We start from the raw sequence: 22228 nt of genomic DNA on the forward strand, positions 1-22228 counted from the left end.
CACAAATCTGGATTGCTGTGTATAAACTGTGGATGTAATAGAAGTGAGTGAATGTCTCCTGGTACTCACAACTGTGTCTCATAGGGGTATGTGTGCAGTTGGTATTTGTGGGTATGTTGCTTCAGAGTATTCCCTTATCCTGGTTTATACCTGTAGCTATTTCAGTGGTATTGCAAGTGACCATAACTTTTGTTTTGGACCTATGCACGTTAAGTTAAAATTTCTTTCTACTTATCCTCCTGCAACCACTAGTGACTTGAAACAACAGTATCTCACAACCTGTTTTGAGCCGTTGTTGTCGTGTGCCTTCAAGTTGTTTCTGACATGTGGCGACCCTATGGGTTTTCTTGGCATGTTTCTTCAGAGGGAGTTCGCCATTGCCATTGTCTGAGGCTGAGAGTGTGTGTCACTCAGTGGATTAATATGAGCTTTAATACCTTATCATCAGTGAAAACACTGCAGTAGTGCCCAGTGTTCAGTACGGTGATTCTCTGTAAGCTGCCATTTTATGCTCCACTGTGAATTGTTATGTGTAAAATACTTTTTGTGGGTTGCACGTCTCACTTTTTGTTCCCGTCGTCTTCCCACTGAAGCTAATCTTTGTGAAGATTATTGCTGTGAAAGTCTTTTCAGTGCTTGATTCAAATCAATGCCTGTCAATGGTTCATTCAGTACGTCTTCACTGACCCTGTGTGATTCATTAATAGAAGGTAAGGCATTGTCCAGTGGGACAGTTTATCCATTTCCCCCTCCCTCCAGACGTCTAAGCTGAGATCTTATTCTTGCACAAGTAATGCAAACCAAAAAGGCCAGAGATAGAGACTGATGGTATAGAATCATAGAGTTGGAAGAGACCCCAAGGGGCATCCAGTCCATCCCCATCCTGCCATGCAGGAATACACAATCGGAGCACCCCTAAGAGATGACAACTCAGTCCCTGTTTGAAAACCTCCAAAGGAGGAGAGTCCACCACTCTCCAAGGGGACATTATTAGTTTTGTGGGACATTTAGCCTTCTCTGTTAGAGAGCACTGTTGTCACAATAAACTACAGCTCCCAGGATTCCCTAGCACTGCCCCGGGGCAGTTAAAGTGGTCTCAAATTGGATCATTTCCGCAGTGTGTTTTTGGAATGCAGTTTAAGAACAGTTTGGCCTTAGGAGAAGAGAGCGGTTCAGCTGGAGGAGGGAAAGAGGAGAAGGTATGACCCTAAAAGAAAAAGGAAGGCAGGGCAAGAGAGGAGCTAGAGGCCTCCCAATAGGCCCAGCAATGCAAATGCAGCCTTGGGATATTCTCATGGAAGGCACACATTCTGCAGACCCAGATGCATGATAAAAGGGTTGTACCTGAGTCTGTGAGTGGTTAAATGAATGTGTCCTTGACAGTTACAGAAAACCAGGCTGCATTACAGTCATTTTAGCTTGCTCCATTTCTGGCATTATTGTCAAGGCTGATCTGGGAAAAGACTGGGCTGTGAGAGAAGCTCTTGGGGGAGCCACTAGTTTAGACAGAAGACCCCTCTGAGAAGAGAGAGATCCAAACCTGCTGGTAGTCCCTTGAAAAAGCCTGCTTCTGCAGTTTTGTAGGGTTGCTGTAATGATAATTTCGAAGGTTCCTCTTCCCTGTTTTAATCCTTTTTACTCCTCAGTGACAGTCAAGTGGGGGCTTGCTGTCATTTTGTATTTCACTGCCTAAGAACTTATATTATGAAGCTATGTGTTTAAAAATGGAGCTTCAGTTTAGCAACAAAAAGCACACACACAAGTTTGTATCAATCTATTTATATTTCTTTCTCGACCTCTGGATTGGCAGCCCTTGACTTTCCTACTCTGACGTGAAGGACAGGGCCAGACGTCTGGATGCAACTGTGGCCTGGTGACAAGCCGACCATTGTCCCTTTTCCGCCATTTACTAAAACGTGTGCCTTTGCCAGGTATTTCTTTTATATAAGTTGTGCCTAGCTTGAAGTCTCCGTGTCTGACCCCTGTTCTGCATCTCAAGGTAACTTTAAAACAGGAAGTATACAAAAAGGAGGTAAGTGACAAGCGGAGCAGCCAATGCCGGCTCTCGGGTCTCTCTCGACAGAAGGGCTGAGCCAGTGAGATGCGGCTGGAGGCGAGGCTGGGTGTCAAATAGCAGGCTAGATTGAATGCCTTTGACTGTTAAAGTGGAAGGAGGCTGCACAGTGTTTCGGTGGAGTCCCTGGGAGTTTTTCCACTGAGGCAGGGGTCAGCTGAAAGACAAAGAGAAATGGCGAATAGTTTCTTGGGAGGGCAGCTGTTGGGTTTGGCACCGCAGCCGACCCTCCGGAAACCTCCTCCTGCATCTCCGGCAGCCTTTGTTTCCTCTCCCTCCACCTTTGCTTTTGCCTGGGGAGAAGGGCTAGCCATGACTTAGACCATGAGCTCTTGTCAGAGAAGCCATACTTAACTCCATATATAACCTTAACTCAATCCCTGGTAAGTTTTTTTCTCCTTAAACAATTGTTGTTGTTTTTATTTAGCCTAGTGGCAACCAAGAATCCAGGAGTGCAGATAAGTTGAGAGTGTTTGAGAAAATGGCCCCTGTGCATTCCTTGCATACCTCACCTTACCTTGCTTCTCCTTGGCTTCTGCATGCCCTTTCGCTGACTCCCTCCCTTCCCACCGCCTTGCTGTCATTTCTGTAGCTTCGCAAGGATGAAGTGTGAGGAAAGCCATTAATTTGAGCAGAGAGGTATAATCCCTGGTGTAAGACCGGATTGAAAAACTGGAGCTCTTTTCTTTTCCCACTGCCTGCCTCCTTCCTTCCTTCTTTCCTTCCTTCCCTGTAATTTGTCTTTGTTCAGATGCACTGAAGCCTTCATAAGGGGAAAACATAAGAAGGTTGTTCTTCTAGTGCCCTTTTGATTTTGGGAAATGCAAGGGACATATTTTGGGGGGTGGGTCAGTGGGAGGAAGGTTTGAACAAGGTTTGAACAAACTTGCTCCCATAGTGTATCTTTCGGTTAGAATAAGAAGGGCCTTGGGTTAATAATGCATTACTCTGTGTCTGTGTGTAGAGTTGGTGAAAATGCCATGCATTTGAAAGACTTGACAGTATATAACTGACAGCATTTTTCTTCCATCTGTCAGCTTCTTTTTCTCCCCCTTCTAATGTGGGTAGTTTTTTAAGTGGGAAGGGGGAGGGATGCATTGCTTTTATAGATCACATCTTTTATGACAAGCAGCCATTGTGACTGTATGGCATCGAACACGAAGTCAGTTCCCATGCGCTGGGATCTTAAAACCTCTCCAGCAGCCCCATTTTTTGATGCCTGGAAGTTAAGGGGGGGGGGGGGGGAGCTCAGCCTCTTCTTGTCCTTGTGGTTTGTGCCCCAGATCTAGGTTAAGCAAAAAAGACTCCGTCCTTCAGCCGTCGGCTGCAAAAGAAAGAGTTTACCATGCATAGCAGAAGACTTAACATCTATTTTCCAGACATTTGCTGTCCTTTGACAGGTTTAAGAACGCTTTTGCTTTTTCGTTGCAAACAGACGATGAAGGTCACTGGAATTTTCCTCTCTCAGTCTGCTCTGGAAGGAGGAGGAATAAGTGCTCTCCGGAATGCTTTTCATAGCAAAAGGTCTTACCTGTTCTGTTTGCCTTGAGTGAGGAATGATACCTGAGTTTTCACTGGCTTCCTCCCCTCCCTCCCTTCCTCATAGTTGGAATAGTGTTGCAGTAAAACTTGCTGGAGCAAGGCCTTCCTTCCTTTGCTAGCAAGAGTGACCTTGAAGCATGGCTTCTCCTGAGTTTTGGCAACCGAAGGACAAAGTTTGTTTATGCTACTCTTCGCTGGCAAGAGGAATCCTGAGTTAGGAGAAGGGGGGAAAGGAGTTATTTGCAATACCTGAGGAAGCTAGTTGGTGGGAAATAGGCTGGGGAAGTAAAACCTGAAGCCATTTTAACCAAGTGCCCAGAAGCAAACCTCTCCTAGAGCCTCTCTTCCTTCTCCTACTTCCCGAAGCATCCACAAAGCTGATGTTTCAGCTGATCAAAATTTTATGCCCTTGTCTGATCTTTTGTCCAGTAGCCTTGGGGACGATTGTCTGAAAGTTTAAAATAGCTCCTCTCAATAAGTCTGATTCCTGTTTGCAACTGGCGGCCCTTTGCTGGAACCAGATCCTCCAAATATCAGCTGCTCATTACCCCTTCTGGCAAACATCTAGGCATCCATTGGTCCTGGTGGCTCAAGATTGGTCCTGGGACCTTCCACAAATTGCTGAAGGAGACCGGAATCAGGTTTCCCCTTCCTCCTTGATACCTTTTCTGTTGCGTGGGACCTAACTGCTGTTTCTTCTACCTCCTCTCAATAAGTCTAGTTCCTGTTTGCAACTGGCAGCCCTTTGCTGGAACCAGATCTTTCGAACGTAGGCTGTGGTGACCTGGTGGCATCGCGAGTACTGGAAAAGCAAGATTTCTCATCTCATTGGCATGCACATGTCTCCCATCTTTCTCCTCTGCAACCGACACACAGGTTTTGCAACAGTCTTTGCACATCCGTTCATGAATGAAGAGTGTGGTGAATGGAGAAGCTCTCCTTCGCGCACCATCTTAAATGAGTAGGAAGAACACCTTTGCTCTTCAGGGGGGCTTACATAACAGAGCTTCTCTGTGTATTGCTTCCCACAGCATTTGTTGTTGTGTGCCTTTGAGTTGTAAATTCCAACTTATGGCCCTAAGGCAACTCTATGGTGGGGTTTTCTTGGCAAGATTTGTTCAGAGGAGCTTTGCCTTTGCCTTCCTCTGAGGCTGAGAGCATGTGACCTGACAAGGTCATCCAGTAGGTTTCATGGCCGATCAGGGAATCAAACCCTGATCTCCAGAGTTGTAGTTCAGAGCTCAAACCACTACGCCACATATTTATATTTATTTATATTCTTTCTGGAAACACTCATTCCTGATTGAACAGATCAACAAGTTTACAAGCACAACATATTGGTCACTCCCCACTTCTTCCTTGCCAAAAGGTACAGTATAGGCCTTTCTCTACTTGCACACAGGTGGAGTGACAGGTGTCTGTTAGGAAACCGCAGGGCTGGCTTGTAGATACACATTCTGCAAGGCGTCATTGCTTACATCCCAGTTTGCAGTGCTTCTCACTTTTGTATTAAATGCAATGTGACAAACATCTGTTCCACGCCTGTCGAAGTAATTGAATCTACTGATTAATTGGGTATTGTAGTAGATGACTACACAAAAATAAGTGTTGCCATTTTGATGACCTGGATTATTCTTCTACTCAGAGCCTAATTTTGAAGTCTTGCATTCATTTTTCATCACTATGGTCTGGACTGCCAGCAGGCTGTCAGATAAGACTCAGAGAAGAAAAAACAAGGTTGTGTAGTTGCATGAGGCTAGTGGGAGATTTGGGGTTGTGATATATATATTAATCTCCATCCTGTTGTCTATCCCTGAACGTGGGAATGAGTATCTTCCAACTACTAGTCCCTGGGGCCATTAGCAACTTGATAGTAATAAACCTAGTACGTATATATTTACTAGTTCTGTTCTTCACCTCAGCAGTTGGGTGTCTTTGCTAGTGGTGCTCTTTACACACACTCTATTCTAAGCACATTTGATAGGTCACCATAATTTGCTTTTAAGGGAACATAATGGTCGTTTATGTTCAATTCCTTTTCTCCCCAGCTTCAATGTTTTATGTCTTTTTTGAGACGCTAGCTTTATAAACAGAGGAGTGATAACTAAAGACCAGCTTATACATTTACAGCCTGTTTATGGTGATGGAAATACTAGCCTAAATTCAGTTGCAAGCCTCAGCTCTAGAGCAGAACGAGCACAACGTATCTAACGGTTTACTTCCTGCATGCGATGGAAGTCACAGAGGTGCACACCGGAAGGAAGCAATGGCACACGCTCCCATGGTGTGTGCCCTGCACACTGCCACCGCGGGCATGAGCCCCATTTGTTTGAATGGGGCTTGAGCATCCGTGTTTTTCGTCTTACACTGGGGGGGGGGGAGTCCGGAACGGATCCCCATGTAAGAGAAGGGCGGGCTGTAGTTGAGACTAGGAATTGGATTTAGGCTACTGTATGCACACTACACTGTCACATGCAGTATAATAGGGTTGAGTCCTTGGTTTCTGCACTTCTGTTTTTTGGCAGGCAATGTGGGAACAGGTTAAAGAAATTGGGGCAGTACATTGTTATTATTATTTTCTTATATCCCACCTTTCTCCCAGTATAAAAAATCAAGTCGACGATCAACAAATATAAAACAATACAATTTAAAAACGAATTAAACAATTTAAAGAGTTAAAACAGTTGTACATTAAAATACAGTGCACCCGTGCCATATGCGGACGCACTATATGCGACTTTGAGCTTACACTGTAACTGTGTGACAATTAAAGAAAGAGCGCACATGTCCATGGCACCAGTGCTGCCCTGTGCTGTGCTGTGCATGTACCCCATTGTTTGCAATGTGGTGTGAGCATACGCAGATTTCCCCTTAAGGAACGGATCCCCCATGTAAGGGAAGGGCCCGCTGTATAACATGTTAAAAATACAAACCATTAAAAGTTATATAGCACAACATTAGAAACCCAACCTTTATCAGCTTAAAAGGCCTGGCTGCTCAAAAACACCTTTACTTGGACTCGGAAGGATAGTATGGATGGAGCCATCCTGGCCTCTCTGGGGAGGGAGTTCCAAATCTTGGGAGCCGTCCCTGAGAAGGCCCTCTCTCTTGTTCCCACCAAATGCGCCTGAGAGGGTAGTGGGACAAAGAGAAGGGCTTCTCCAGATGATCTCAAGACTAGTGGGCTCATACAAGGAGATATGGTCTTTCAGATAACCAGGACCCAAGCCATATAGGACTTTATAGGTCAAAACTAGCACTTTGAATTGTGCCTGGAAACGGACTGGCAGCCAATAGTGCTGTCACAACAAAGGAATTGTATGCTCCCTGTAGTCAGCTCCAGTTAACATCCTGGCTGCAGCTCTTTGAGCCAGTTGAAGTTTCTGAGCACTTTTCAAAGGCAGCCTCATTACAGTAATCTAAACGGGATGTAACCAAGGCATGTGCCACCGTGGCCAGATCTGACTTCTCCAGGAACAAGCACAGTTGGCGCATGAGTTTTAGCTGTGCAAAAGTACTCCTGGTCACCACCATTACCTGGACTTCCAGACTCAGCTCCGAATCCAGAAGTACCCCCAAACTACGAACCTGAGTTTTCCGGGGAGTGTAACCCCATCTGTCTTTCGACTGACCAGGAGTACGCATTGGTTTGAATCCTATTGGTTCTCATTGATTTATTTAATTGATTTATAGCCCACCTTTCTCCCTTGGATGGGATTCAAGGTGTCTAGTCAAGACTAGGCGAGATTGGGCATGTTCAGGGTGGTATGGCTGTAGGCTAGGGTCTGGTTGCCATGAACCTGGTTTGTTGGGAGGGAACAAACTAGTGAAGGATGCTGCCTGCCTATTGTGAGAACACAATAAATCAACTGCGAAGTAAAGCTCTGGTTAGCTATCCTGCTGCAAGCAGGAGCGATTACACAGGGCATGTCTACGGCAAACAAGTGTCCCTGCAGATCCTTGATTTGTTATGTCATGAAACATGCAACAGTTGGTTCAGTGACCATAGTGACTCCACTTCACATACAACATTTCCATATAGCAGTCCTTAAAAGGGAGGGAATATGACTTAAGTGTATAAAGTAATTGGCTGTATCCATTCACTTTCTTATGCCCTTTAATTCTGTTAACACAAGCCAGTGAAAATAGTTTGAATATATTTCTACTACCTGCAGTGGTAATGACTAGGAAGATAACAGAATACAGTACAAATAAGATTCAGATGGATTCATAGAAGGTAAGCAAATAGGCATTTGATTAATGCGATGTTTCAGGTATGTCTGAGAACTTAATCATTCCAGTGACAGCGAGTGAGTAGTGGAGAAGAAAGGAAAAATGCTCTACCCTTTTTGCAATTCAGATGCTCTCATGCACCTCGAACTGGTTGCTGTTAAATGGGAAACTGGATAAAAAGTCCTGGTTTGTTACGGTTTGTTACTTGCTCTACTTTATTATTTCATCAGTAAATTATCTGCTCTTATAGGTTGAGTTGAGCAAGATTTTGGGTAAAGACCACCCAAAAAACATTCCAGGAGGGCTTCAGCGGAAGTAGAGGAATAGTTATATACTGAACCCTTCAACGAAAAGCAAGCCCCAGTAAATGTTTAACTTTTGAAGTACCATTTTTAAATGCGTCCTTGAACTATATGGTTTAAAGGCAACAACAATTATTGTTGCAAATAGCAATGCTGGTGAGCTTTACTTCTCACTTAATACATTACTTTTTAAACCCAGCAGGTGAAGCATTTTTCCAGATAGACCGTGATTGTGGCGGGTCGCTAGGAAAAGGTCATTTCATTTGTGCCTGGCATGCCTCTCCTCTGAACCTTGGCTGCATACTGGTTTTATCCTGGTCTGGGGCTCTAACATATGAATTGCAATGAATTAAATAAGTTTAATTTTCTGAGACATACATCTGTTGTGCTTAGTTAGTCCTAACTGTAAACACCTAAAAAAAATAAGCTATTGAAACGGGGGCTTACTCAAAAATTAAGGGTGCTTTTGCTTGCATCTCAAGATGCCTCTGGAAAGGCTACATCTTAAGCTTGTTTTCAGAGAATGTGCTTGTTGGACCAACAAAGAGATTCAGATGCCAATTCAGAAGGAGCACTGGTCTCAAAAATGGGGTACATTTCCCAATTCACTATCTAAGCTGCTTTGGTGTGTATATATCTACACTGTGTCTTCTATAAAACACATTGAGTTGTGGCCTGGGATATATAGCATTGGACGTCATTAACCAGATTTGCTGGTCAGCTCATCCATTTTCAGTTTTGTGTTCAGAATAAAAGTACCAACGTTGAGGCTCCTTTTCAGTACCTCTAGTATGCGCTCACTTTCGTGGACTGGATTGTACCTCTGTTCAGAAGTGGTTTGTTGCATAGAAAAGTTCACACTCTCGTTGCTTTTAACACAACTGCTTCTCAGGAACTTCCCTGTGCAGGCATAAGAACTAGACATTTTTCTTATGAATGATGGCTGGCATTTTGGTTGGGACTTATGGTAGATCTTTGAAACGGCCCTAAGATGTGCAAAATGAGAGCCAGGGTGGTACAGTGGTTTGAGCATCGGACTATGACTCTGGAGACCAGGGTTCAAATCCCAGCTCAGTCATGGAAACCCACTGGGTGATCTTGACCAAGTAATAGGTGATAGGTTTGCCTTACGGTCGCTATAAGTTGGAAACGGCTTGAAAGCATACAATGACAAACATGTGCAAACCAGAATTCAATAAGAATTCAAAGTGGCAACGTCTGTTCTCCAAAGGTTGCCGTTACATTGCAACCTGTGGGCATCCATTGCAAAACAGTGGTGATGTGCTGTGGGCACTGGTGCATGTTGTGTCACTCCCCGAATTGCATTCAGACACCTGTGAAGGAGTGCTGTAGCACAACAAGAGTGTCCAGAGGGCATCTGGAGTGCCTGGTGTGCATTGCAGCTCTCATGGCTAGTGCCCAAATGCTCATATTGACAACTCATAAACAGGGATTTACTGTTTCTGTAACATAGTTAGAGATTTGTTGAGTTAGAAAACATAGACTGTGATGTAGGATCTCAGCTGATATTGAGATAGTTGCATTGCCCAAGCCTGTGTTGCCCAGTTCTAGACGCATAGAATACCTGCCTAAGATTGGATCAATGAGCCACCCAGTCCAACGATCTGCTTTTGATGATGGACAGCCTTGTACATCTGGCAAGTTTTCACGCAAGCGACAGCCTTTCCCCCATCTTTACTTGCAGAGCAGTTGATGTTTAGAGGCACACAGATGTTCAGTTGATCTTCTGTGGCCGATCACTATTGATGGAGCTTGTCTAGTCCCTTTCAAAAGACATCAGTCCATATCTGCTTCCTGTATTATGTTCACAGTGGGACATTGTGACTGAATATGCTTACTCTAGTTCTTAATGACATGGCGTTGATCCATATAATCCTGTTCTCTCTGCATTACATCTACAGAACTTCCACCCGGTGTGAAGAGATTTGTAGCCCTTAAAGCAATACTTGTGCAGGTAGAGTTGGGAAAAAGGTTCCAGGGATGTTCTAGGCCTGGATGTAGACCTATGGTACACAATTTGACCCTTTTGAGTCCCACACACTCACCTTATAAGTTGAAGGGGATGGCAACCCCAATGTGTATGTGCAATTGCCCTGAAGAAATGGGATTTTTCCTGAGTCTTCCCAGTGGGGCTGATGTAGAGTAAGTCTACTAAGTTGCTGCAATGAAATAGAAATGTTATTGATTTTTGTTGCTGTTGTTTTAAGATTTGGATGTTTCAGTGATCAATAACATTTTCTCGTGTCTAGTTTTTCATTTTAAAGGTGGGCTATTTTAGAAACGCTATCAGGTCTTGAGCTGTTTTAATTCCACACCCATGCAGCGTACATAAACTGCATCCGCACTGCAGAGATAACCCGGTTTTGACATCGCTTTAACTGCTATGGCTCAATGTTAAGGCAATATGGGAATTGTAGTTTGTTTTGGCGCCAGGGGAGTGTGGCTGTTGGACCGAAGGGAAGGACCAGAGAGCGTTGTCCAACTGCCTTTAGACTCTGGCCGCCTTGCTTGACTTCTTGTGCCATGGCACCATGATGTTGGATGGCGTTGGTTGCTTTTAGAAGTAGGCGGGATGTGGCCAGACTTGTAGGGTGTACAAACAAGTTATGTAATGATGCATTAATGGCATTGTAGGAGCAGCCCTGCCATTGAGTAACTCTGGGAGAGAAACTCCTGCCCTTCAGCAAAGTTGCTTGATAAGGAAGAGAGACTTTTTTCCCTGGATCTGTTTCTGCAGTTCTTTCTCTCATTCATTTATTTTTTTAAAGACAAGTTTTTGACTTTTTGTTTGTGTTGGTATGCAATCCTTTTACTTGAACCAAATAAAAATGTACTCATTTTGCTCTACTTTTTCTAGAGAAGAGAAAACTGGGGGGATATGGACAAATCTGGGGGAAAAAACATACTTTCCCTTGGTTTTTCTCAAAGCATTTTTCCTAAGAAAAATGGAGGAAAGTGGGTTTTGGGATATTAGGAACAAACCGTTTAAGACAAGGTTTTCCCCTATTTACCACTTCAAGATCATTTCTAAAAATTACATAGGAGGAAGATACTACTTATAGTATTGGATGACTACAATTCCTGGTCTTGATTTCATTTTCATCTTGTTCTTTTTACTTCTTCTGTTGTCATTGGTGCTTCTTTTTGCTTATGGTTCCTTATAGTTTGTGGTCTTATAGGCCCCATACAGACTGCCAAAATAAAGCTGCTTCAGGTCACTTTGGAGGTATGTTGTTTAAATGATGCATGAGTCCTAAGAGTGTGCAAGCTGCGCCAAAGCTGTGCTCCAGTTCTTAGGACTGGACTGTGGCTTTGGCATGGCTTCTGGACTCTTACGACGCATGCAACATCTAAACAGCATACCTCCAAAGTGAGCCGAAGCAGCTTTATTTTGGCAGTCTATATGGGGCCATAGTTCAGTTTATAAGACAAAAAGTAAAACTTTAAACAGTAAGCTCAGTTTTGCAATTACATTCTGAATAAACTGTGCTTTTAATGTACCATTATGCCTAACCAAATTATATATGATGCATTTTATGTTCCCAAAATAACAGCTATTTTGAATTGTAAAGGGTGCCAAGGGGAAGCCAGCATGATGTAGTGGTTTGAAGGTTGGACTGTGTCTCTGGACTCAGGGTTTGAATTCCCTCCTGACCATGGAAACCCACTGGCTGACCTGGGCAAATCACACACTCTCAGCTTCAGAAAGGGCCACTGTAAGTCAGAAACAACCCAAAGACACACGACAAAAGTCGCAAATATTGCAGTTTTAAATTAGAACAAAGAAAAGAAAGTAGGGATGGGGGAAAGGATTGCTTGTGAGTTCTGCAAAGTCGTATAAACCTTGAGGGCTTGTTGGGACCGTGGTATGTATGAGCCTCTGCACCGAGTTTACCCAACCTCTCCCTGCTACCCGGTTTATTGATGCTGGGAAACTAGATTAGGAAAAGCAAACAAAGAATGATCCTGTATTTCTAAAAGTGCCAGCGCTGAGAATATGTACAGCGTTACACTCCGGTCTTGTTTGGAAGGATAAATATAGAACGACGCAGTTGAACATGGAAAATTAATAGATGCTTTAAAGACATCTGAGTGTGCTACAGCCTTAGACTGGAATTTCATTTCCATTTTGTTCCAAAGCAGTGTTCTATTACATATTTTAAGATATGCAAATTGAGTTGTTTGCATATATAGCTGCTGGATTATTCTTCCCCTGAGTTGAGGTTGGGAATCTTGCTGGACCCTTCACCTTGGAGGAAGGGGGCATCTATGAGTTCTAGCTCATAAAATCATAAAGAGAAAACTCCTTTCTCTGTTCCCGTCCACAACAGCCTTTGCTGGACATTACTTGTATGTTCTCTGGCTTTGCTCTTTTACACTGAGAGCCAGAACTGTTCCTTCTTATTAACGGTGATGGGATTTTTAGGCTTCAGGAACATGCCCAGCCGACTTCAAGCAGTCCGTGCTGTCATTTTCCAAAAGCAAAAAGAACCAGAGGAATCACTGTAAGCTGGTAATTTGGTTCTGTGAGCCGGGTCATAACAGCCTTTTGCCTAATTTTCAAATGAAAAGCTTCAGGCAAGATTGCCATTTTGATACCGCTTGCCTTAAAAACGCTTGTAGACGTTTCCAAATTTGCTGGCACATCTTACTAAGGCACATCTGCTCCCACCACTCCATACCCTTTTAAACTAGCTTTGCTGGACAGGTTTTAAGATGCCCTGTGCAGCAGAGACAAAACAGAAGGGTTATTGTTCCAAAGGCTGCTTTGAAATGGCATAATGGGGTTGCTTCTGCAGAAATGCCATTGCTACCTCAACATTTCACAGATTAAACTTGCCAGTGTGTGTAGCTGTTGCAAGGCGGAGTGGATTTGCTTCCACTTTCTGCTCTCGCTTTGTGGCCTTAGGCCATTCTCTCTCGCACAAGGTATGGCAATGATGAGAGTGGCCTGTGTTAGGGTCGGATTACACATTACACTTGAGAGCAGAGTAGAAATATTGCTGATCTGTGAAGTCCACATACATCTTCCTCATAATGTTTAGGCATACTTAGTTACCTGGGTAGTGATTTCGTCCTGAATGCGCTTCCATGCCCCTGACAGTTGATGTGATGCAGACGAAAGTTGTGGAGTTCAGGGTGGCTTGTTGGGTTTCCAAAGAGCTTGGAGTTCCTCAGGATACACTTTACCTACCCTTGGGCTAAATGGTCACTGGGACAAAGACAGGTTTTTAGAGCCAGGAAGAGTTTGAGGTTGAGCACCTATATCAGTGATGGTAAACCTTTTGGAGGCCGAGTGCCCAAACTGAAACCCAAAACCCACTTATTTATTACAAAGTGCCCTTTCCCTCTGGGTCTCTAGTAACAAACTCTGTGCTGGGGCGACGGCACATGTGTCCACAGAGAGGGCTCTGAGTGCCACCTGTGGCTCGTGTGCCATATGTTTGCCATCACTGGCCTGTATCATGTCCAGCAAAACATTGTATTCTTCCCTCACAGGGCTGGAGGTGGAGACACCTGGAAAAATATTGGTGAGAGGCTTAAGCAATTGAGAGTATATCTTTTTAATGTACTATATAAATAAGTACAATTTCTAAATATGAATCTGTCTTGGATCCCATCCTGGTAGAAAGGCGGGCTACGAAGTTAGGAAACAGTTTATATATAAGACTGCCAAAGGTATTATGCGACTTGGTAAAATGGGTTTGAAATTCCTTGATTTTTGCTTTCTTGACAGGTTCTGCACCGAAAGTACTGTACCTACTGTCAGTTGTGTCTCGTGTTACTTGGCTTTATTCATGCCTTTTTTCCATGAGTTGTTATGGGAGCAACAAATGAACCGCCTTCCTTTCCCCCTGTTTTTCACATTTATTGCCAGATATTTTCATTTCAATCACTGCCTTTGATGCCCCCCCTTTTGTTTCTGTTCTCATGTTCGTTTGAATGTGTATTTTTCCTAGGCATGGCTTTGAAACAGTAAAATAAAACCCTTTACTCTGAGATGCACCCTAACAGTTATGGTGACACTAAAGCATCGCTGGAAGTGAGCATTGGCCAAGTAATTGGCACATTTAATGTGTTCTTTTAGCCAAGTGCAGAGGTTAAGTAGATCAGGATGCAAAATAGACGTTTTGAGTAAAGGAAAATTGTTCATTAATTTTACCTTTTTGAGTGGATTGCATTGCTGCTTGGAAGGAGAAAGTCCTGATCCAACGCTAGTGGCCGATAGTGAAAGAGCAGTTACATAAGAGATTCCTGCCAAGGCAGAGCAGATCTGATGGATTAGTTTGTGTGTCCTTAAATCCATACTTGTCATCTTTGTGTAGGAAAGCAAATAAGGACACATTTCAGTCTGTGATGCTCTCAGTATAAACAGGCCCCAGTTAAGAGTTTTCTATCCTGTGTTTCATTTGATAGATGTGTCTTCTCTGTCAACAAAAGCTCTCTAAAACTCTGAATTTTTCTTTTTCTACTTCTAGGAGAGCCCTTCCCACATTGGCTTCTTTGCTAAGGAACCCTTAGGCTGGGCATTATAATGCAGTGTTGCTCAGATGGTGGTCCATGGATTGGTGTTTGCCTCTGGAGAGTTTCTAGCAAAGAAACAATTGTAGGCAATGGGCACAAATGTGGTCCCTGGGGTGAAATGCTGGTCTGGCTCATGAGTTAGCTTGGGAAGGATTGGTCTGATGGACTCTCACTTTGCCTAAGACTATGGCAATGAATCTTAGGCCCCGTTATTACCCCAAAGGAGCTGAGACTCTTCTGTAAAATGGTATTTATTATTTATAACATTTACTGATGTTGTTATGTGTTAATGTTGTGCCCTTCGTGTTGATGTTGCAGATCACCTTGCCACAACTCGACTTCTTTTGGAAGAAAAGGGTGTAATGAATGAAGTGGCCCATTGAGCCGGGGCTGCCATTTCTATCTGCCTATGCGCCACGCACAGAGATCTTTACCTTCTTTGGAGGCCTCTTTAGTGCTTGCGGTTAAGAGACAAGGAACTGGGTGGTGCGGACTTGTCATAAGTGTTTTTTCCTGTCATGACCTTGCTACCCCTCAGTATAAATCCCATCAGAAGGCAATATGCTCCCAGCTGATGGGTGTCTTTGTGTCCCAGGGCCCTTTCAGTTCCTAACCAGCTCTTTGTACCAAATGCAGTATGGAAATTGCATACAAGTTTTCAGCAGTTACATAACGTACTATAGCTGTCAACGAACAGCTTATATCAGTGGATTAATTGTCTTTAAATTAGCTTCTTCTGACCAAAAGCTCTAGAGAAGAAGGCAAGAAAGCGTTTGTCAGTTTCATAAAGCATTGCAGATGCCGGGTCATTAGGGAGTATTCATCCCAACTCACAAACTCTTTTTAACTTCCACCCTCAGAAATCTTAACCAGTCCTAGCAGACTTCTACTTTTTTCTTCTTTCTTTTATATTCTGGCACTTTTGTTTTTTCACATACTTGTATCAGCAGACCTAACCGCTAATAATTTTCCACCATAATATTATCTAGAACTGTAATTTCCCCCCCTTCCTAAGAAGTTAGTATTTTACACAGTGTGAACCATAGTCTGCATAATAATTGCTCCTGGACAACTCATGTTCCCAACAGTATTGTCATATTCTGGTGTATGTGTTGGAGGGCGGAGGGGAGGAAGTGTAGAAATCCTTGTCCCTCCTTCTCCCTTCCTGAGAAAAGGCCAAAATAAAAACCCACCACACACAATGGATCATAAGCCAGTGGGAATCGTACTCACTTATGTCAGGATTGTTATTGGCCTCAAGCCATTTCCCATTACGCCACCGCACAGAATGATTATGTGTATTCAGACTGTTAAATAAAGCGTTCTGTAGTTTCTTTTCAGCCCTCTGCGCAAATTCGGAAAGATCTTGAATGCAGCCGTTTTGGAAAACCGCTTTGGAATCCTTTTCCTTGTCCATTTTCTGCAGCCTTAAAAATTCACCAGCTGGTCCTGGCAGTTGCCCCTTGCAAAAGCAGGTAGTCGCTCTCGATTTTCTCATTGCTTTGGAGGAACAAGTTATCCTATGTAGACCAGAGAGAGTGTTTACTGTCCTTTGGGACATCCTTTCCCATCCAAGTTTGAGGCAAGGCCAGCTGAGGATTAAGTTCTCCTTGGGAGGATTTTCCAGTCTCCCACACTTGCTCTGCCTACCAGCCATGAAGTGAGGGTCTGAGCTTTGCTTCTGTAGAAGGAGCTCATGTCTATAGATTTTCTTCTTCTTTAACTTGAATAGTTTTCCTCTCCACTTCCAGCAACACATCCATAGATCAGGGAGAGAGCGTTTTGCCCTATCTTCTGAAATGCTAGGTAGCAGTTGTTAGTAGCATAATCTGTTATTAGAAATATACTGTCTCTTTGCAGCCACTTCTCTAGAAGTTCTTGTCAGACCTATAGAGATCCTTGAAGAGGTGACATGTCTTAATGTGTCCACAATTTGTTTCCTGGCTGAAACTTGAATTGTGTTCTCCTTGGACTTTTTGAACCTACGACTATGATTTAGTTAGAAGGAATCAGTTTAAGGCAGTCTTCTTCATGGATGATAGATTACTTGACTCAAGTCTCTTTCACTGTTCAGATCTGGTGTCATTAATGGAATGAAGAATCTTCTAGCTAATGGTTCCTTCCGGATCCAAAGTGAAGTTCGTCTTATATAAGTCTTAAGAAGTAATTCTCCCAACATCTTTTCCGAAAGCAAGACAACACCTGGAAAGGATATGTGGAAAACTCTCGCGTTCTACCACCTTGGTTGGTTCATCCTAAGAAGCTTCATTTTGTGTCCTCTCACGCTTAGACTTTGGAGGGATAAGAGTCTAAGATTATAGTGACTTGAAGTGCTATTCGAGTTGATGCTGAGAATAATGAATGAAACCGCAAAGGTTCATGGCACTTTCTCTACGTTTTACAGTTGCAGAAGAGTGGCATGGACATAAATCAACATATTTGGAAGGCATTATGAAATGGATAGGCTTACTTAATTGGTTGCTGCATTTATTAGAAGGGTTCTGCAGATGCTTCTCCCACAATCAGAACACCCTAATCTCCTTGTCCATCCTGCGTGGTGCTATGCTGGATCCCAAAGGATAATGAATGCTGTCTGGCATGGCAGCTCTGTAGCCAAGACACACTTTTCCCCCCTGAATTAAATTGACAAGATTCACGTCTTGCCGAGGGTAGGCAGAAATTCCTTGCCCTCAAAGGAGCTTTTCTCTTGTGGTTTAGAGTTAGCTTCTGTTTAGTTGTGCCAAGCGGCAAATTTGGATCCGTGACTCATGCAGCGAAATAATGGGCAGCATCCAAAGCTGGTAAAATCTGTAGCCTCTGGAGTTTGGTAGTTCTGGAGTGCTCTGTATTAAATCTTCCTATCGCACCCACTATGGACACGCAGAATTATCTGATAGGAAAGAGGCAAGAGCATTGCTGTGAATATTATGAGGAGATCCAGTGGGCACCTGCTTCTCTGGGTAGGGCGAGTCAGAGCTTTTGATTCTATTTCTTCTCATTTTGTATGGCACGTGGCTTGGGAATGAATACTTTAACACAAATATGACACACGCTCCATCTCTGTAGTATCACATCCGCACAAATATGACACACGCTCCATCTCTGTAGTATCACATCTTGTTCCACGTGGGATTGTAAGTTGACAACTATCTGTATATTATACTGCAGCATTGGCTGGGGTCCTACTGGCTCTGCATAGTCTCAACAGTGGAGCAGCAAAAAGAGAACGTCGGTGGCAGGAGGAAGAGGAGGAGACTACCAGCTCTGAGTCTCCTGTTTCTCCATCATCTGGCTCTTGGGGGCGAGCAACAAGAAGCCAAGGCAGTATGGGGACAGCTTGGATAGCCATCTAGGGAGACAAAAAATGTTCATGTAGGAGAAGATGCATCCTAAATACACTTGTCCCTCCATATTTGCTAGGGTTAGGGGCACAAGACCCCCGTGAATATGGAAAAACCATAACAAGAACACCATGTTTTTACCTGAGAGGATGTCTATCTAGGAATCTCTAGGTCCTCCAGTGCAACTCTGTGGTCAACATCCAACAGACACTACACATAGAATTTCACTAGAGGAGCTACAAAGGCCTAGTAGAGTATTCTCTCTAGGAATCTCTAGGTCTTTCAGTGCAACTTTTAGTTAAAGTTGACCATAGAGTTGCACCAGAGGAGGACCTAGATATTCCTAGAGAGAACATATTAATCAAAACTGTGAATAATCAAAGCTGCAAATATCAAAGCCGCTAATATGGAGGGATGAGTGTACACCGCTTTGGCACAAATGCAAGCTTTTAGTTAATTCAGACAGGCACGGTGCATAGGAGTGGAATCTGAGCGTGCAAAATCCCTTGATAACTTTTTAAAATCTTTCCAAGATTGAACATATAAAATCTTAATGATAATGAAAGGGAGTTTCAGGAAATTTCTGCAGTTTCTTGGATGACGTTAAAGGCTCTGTGTGTGTCCATTTTAGCAAACTATCTTGGAGGCCTTTTTGAAAATGTGAACTTTGCAGCTCTTCAACTGTAGTCTCCCTTCCGCTTTTAATGTGTCATTTGGTCTCTTCACAGTTACCATAATGTCCACGGATGGGGGCTTTGCAGGAGGCAACAGCGATGCCCAGCAGTGCCTTCAGTCTTTCTGGCCTCGGGTCATGGAGGAGATTCGGAACTTAACAGTGGTAAGAGATTCCTTATTCCAGAAAGCTTGGTTAGCATCATCATCATCATCATCATCATCATCATCATCATCATCATTAACCTTTATTTATAAAGCGCTGTAAATGAGGAATCCTGGCGGGTCTTTTTTGGGAGGTTGCGCCAACAAACTGGTGCCGTCATGAAAAATGCCCAGTCTCGTGAACTCACATATTTCACAGAAGTAATATTATCCATGTGATAATGTGTCTTCAGAAGAATCTTGGAACAGTTTTTGAAGCTCAGGTAGTTCTAGTTAGAATCCAAGAATCCATGTTTTTGCAAAAAGAGACACAGTTGTAAAACATTTGCGGGAAATTATTGAAAATAACTCTGCAGGAACTGTAGAGGAATTGCTGTGGGACAACAAAAAAGGTTGACGGCTGAAGAGGATCAGATTCACAGAGGATCCATTTTCAGTGTTAACTGGTGTTCATTTACCATGATAGCTAAATGGAAGATGTGTGTTTCTGGATACCTGTCACTAGAGGTCAGGCAGTGGGGAAACACTTCTATTTTCATATGTCCCGTTTGTGAGTTTCCAAAAAACATGTCTTTCTTTACTTAAAAAAACAAAAAACACCTAGTATCATGTAGAAGGTCTTGAGAAGCTTTTCCTTTATCCATTAACTGTGTCTTTTTATGCTTGTGTAGAAATGGAAACTCTTTCACACTTGCTGTGGCTTCCTTCACACTGTTTGGTTATTGGTTTCTTTAACATAAGTCAGGATTGCATTGATTTGCAGTCTTGTTTGACAGGGAAGAGGAGCCACAGAGGAAGTATTAAAACTTCCTTCTTTGAAACAGCTGATTTTGTCTCATGTTTGTGTGCAGTTATTATGTGGGGCTGAAAAGGAAACATAGAAACTTCAGTTTAGTTTTGCTCTCTGTAGATTTCTTCACCAAATGATCCTAGAGATCTGTATCTCCACCATGTTCCAGTAGTTGGTTCTAAACTGAAGAGTGTTGTTTAATTTCCTAGAACAAATAGTGGCTAAGTTAGTGCAACCCATTAAACCCAAGAAGCCAGCTTAGAACCAGCAAGGCTAAAGATAGGCTTTCTCTCTCGGTGTGTGATACTCAAGAGATGTTTTCAGAGGCCAGCAGTGAAAACGCAGTGCATAAAAACCAGAATTAATTGCTGTGGTCCTTCGATGTTTTGAGCTCTCGGACATGGAAGTTGTAGATTTGCGATTTTAGCTCTGCGTGGCACAGAAGCTTACTCTTCAGCTTTCTAAGAAAGATGCATTTAAAAACAAAATTCAGGCAGTTTGTTGCATTGTGAGTGAACAAAACGTTCAGTGTCAAGCAATAACCCATCTGCCTGAGTGCATGTTTTAATAGGGATTGTGAAAGAAGAATAATTGCTACACATACAGAGACTTCTGCAGCTACCCTGATTCTAATTGGTGCTGAAATTATGTCCTGTAGGAACAGCCCACTCAAAGCTTCGTATAAATATACATATCTGCTTACGCAGATGGAAGCACACTGCTACACATGTGCCATACAGCCAGCAGGTGTATAAAATGTTTAGGTTGAGATGACCTCGGTATCGATTGTTGAGCTGTGTGTAGCCCATTGAAGTACACAGGAGCTGAACAAGTTTTATTTCCGTCAGCTATCTGACTGAGACATCATTGGCCTTGTCACAGTTCTGTTTTGAAAGATCAGTCAAGCAAAATACCTGCTTCCCCATCCCCTTTGTTTTTCCCAAGTCCTGTGTGCCTTCCAGTCGTTTCCAACTTGGGGCAACCCTAAGGCGACCCTGGCACAGCGTTTTCTTGCCAAGTTTCTTCAGAGGAGGTTTGCCATTGCCATTCTCTGAGGCTAAGAGAGTATGGCTTGCCCAAGGACACCCAGTGGGTTTTCATAGCTGAGCGGGGATCTGAACCCTGCTCTCTAGAGTCCTAGTCCAACAACCAAACCACTACACCACACTGGCTCAGTCCTAGAAGCAGAGTTTTCAGACATCCCTGGTTTCAACAGATACCTCACATGTTGACTTGCCTTCCAAGTACTACCTGCTTAAACGTCCATCTACAGTTGGAATGCACACTTCCCAGAATCTTACCACACAGAGAACAGAGCCGAGAGTACAAAATATCAGTGTACAATGTATGTTAAGTATAAAACAGTAAAATGCAAGATTTTGTGCTTTTAAGAACATACACTGTAATAAAGAGAACTCGGCTGAGAGTAAGGGAGACTGGTAGATACTGATGCTGTTTCCAGAGAGGTTTAATCAGCATGCTAAACTGTTTTGGATGTTGGCTACACTGTGGAGAGGATTCACTGTTGAGACTGTTCAGACAGTCAGAGCGAACAGGTAACAACTTCTAAGGATCGAGATGACAACCTCCTGACCCTACAAAACTCCATGTCTTCTCATCATGAGAACTAAAGGACAGCTGGAAGATAGATCAGTGTCTCGTTCGTAATGTCCCTGAAGCTGTAGAGCAGATTTCCCCTTGAACTTTTAAAATGGTTTTCCTTCCTGGCTTATTTTTTTAAAAATAACATGCAAGCCTCATGTTGTTCAAGCAGGATTAATTTTAGAGCCTCGGGAGTTGAATTTACTGTCCTTAAGCCTAGTTTCTTGTGCTTTTGTTTGGGGGGGGGGAGAAGTTTATGTTTTTGGATACCCTCTTTTGCAGTCACACAACTCTATCCCTGGCACGTCACAGTTCCTGAGTTAGTTCAGAGGCTTGAAGATTATGTTGTTTGCCTAATTTGGGAAAAGAAACCCAAGGAATTGTTGACCCAAATTGGTTTAGCTGGCTGGTGGCCAGCATGCGTTCTAGTGGACTTGAGTTAAATGCATGCTGTGGGTTGTACACAGATGAAAACCATTGCTATATATTTCTATATTCTTTTCCTCCTGGATATCTGTAAAGAATGAAATTGGATTATAGTAAACCATACTGTCCAGAAAACAAATGTGGGATGCTTGTATACCTGTAGTAAAGGAACAGGAATGAAAGATAAAGTGAGCACCAAATACAAAGTTAGCAAACTTACCTCCACTTGGGAAATATGAGCAGTATCCCATTCAGTATCTTTCTATGGCAAATTACGCTGGTTGCATGTTTTTGTGGTTATGGTAGAATATCTGAATTTGGAATATCTGGCTCACACATCTTTTCTTTTGATTTCTACAGAAAGACTTCAGAGTCCAAGAGCTTCCTTTGGCACGCATTAAGAAGATCATGAAACTAGATGAGGATGTGAAGGTAAAGCTGGCAAAAAGCGTGATCCCTATGTAAAGGCAATAAATGACTTTTGATCCCCATTGTCCTGAGAAGACTCCTTTTTCCCATCCTGGTCTGAGTGTTA

At 43.1% G+C, this 22228-nt stretch overlaps 1 protein-coding gene across 2 annotated transcripts in view; it reads left to right on the plus strand.

The window, feature by feature from the left end:
* NFYC (nuclear transcription factor Y subunit gamma) overlaps positions 1–22228 on the plus strand; it is a 41628-nt gene that overhangs the window by 3203 nt on the left and 16197 nt on the right. For both annotated transcript variants that reach the window (XM_042439552.1, XM_042439553.1), the window contains exons 2-3: positions 18767–18876; positions 22054–22125. In XM_042439552.1, the coding sequence (XP_042295486.1) occupies positions 18775–18876; positions 22054–22125 (174 nt within the window). In that variant the 5' untranslated portion in view covers positions 18767–18774. The remainder of the gene's footprint in view (positions 1–18766; positions 18877–22053; positions 22126–22228) is intronic.

The sequence above is a fragment of the Sceloporus undulatus genome, chromosome 9, assembly GCF_019175285.1.
Source record: "Sceloporus undulatus isolate JIND9_A2432 ecotype Alabama chromosome 9, SceUnd_v1.1, whole genome shotgun sequence".
NCBI lineage: Eukaryota > Metazoa > Chordata > Lepidosauria > Squamata > Phrynosomatidae > Sceloporus > Sceloporus undulatus.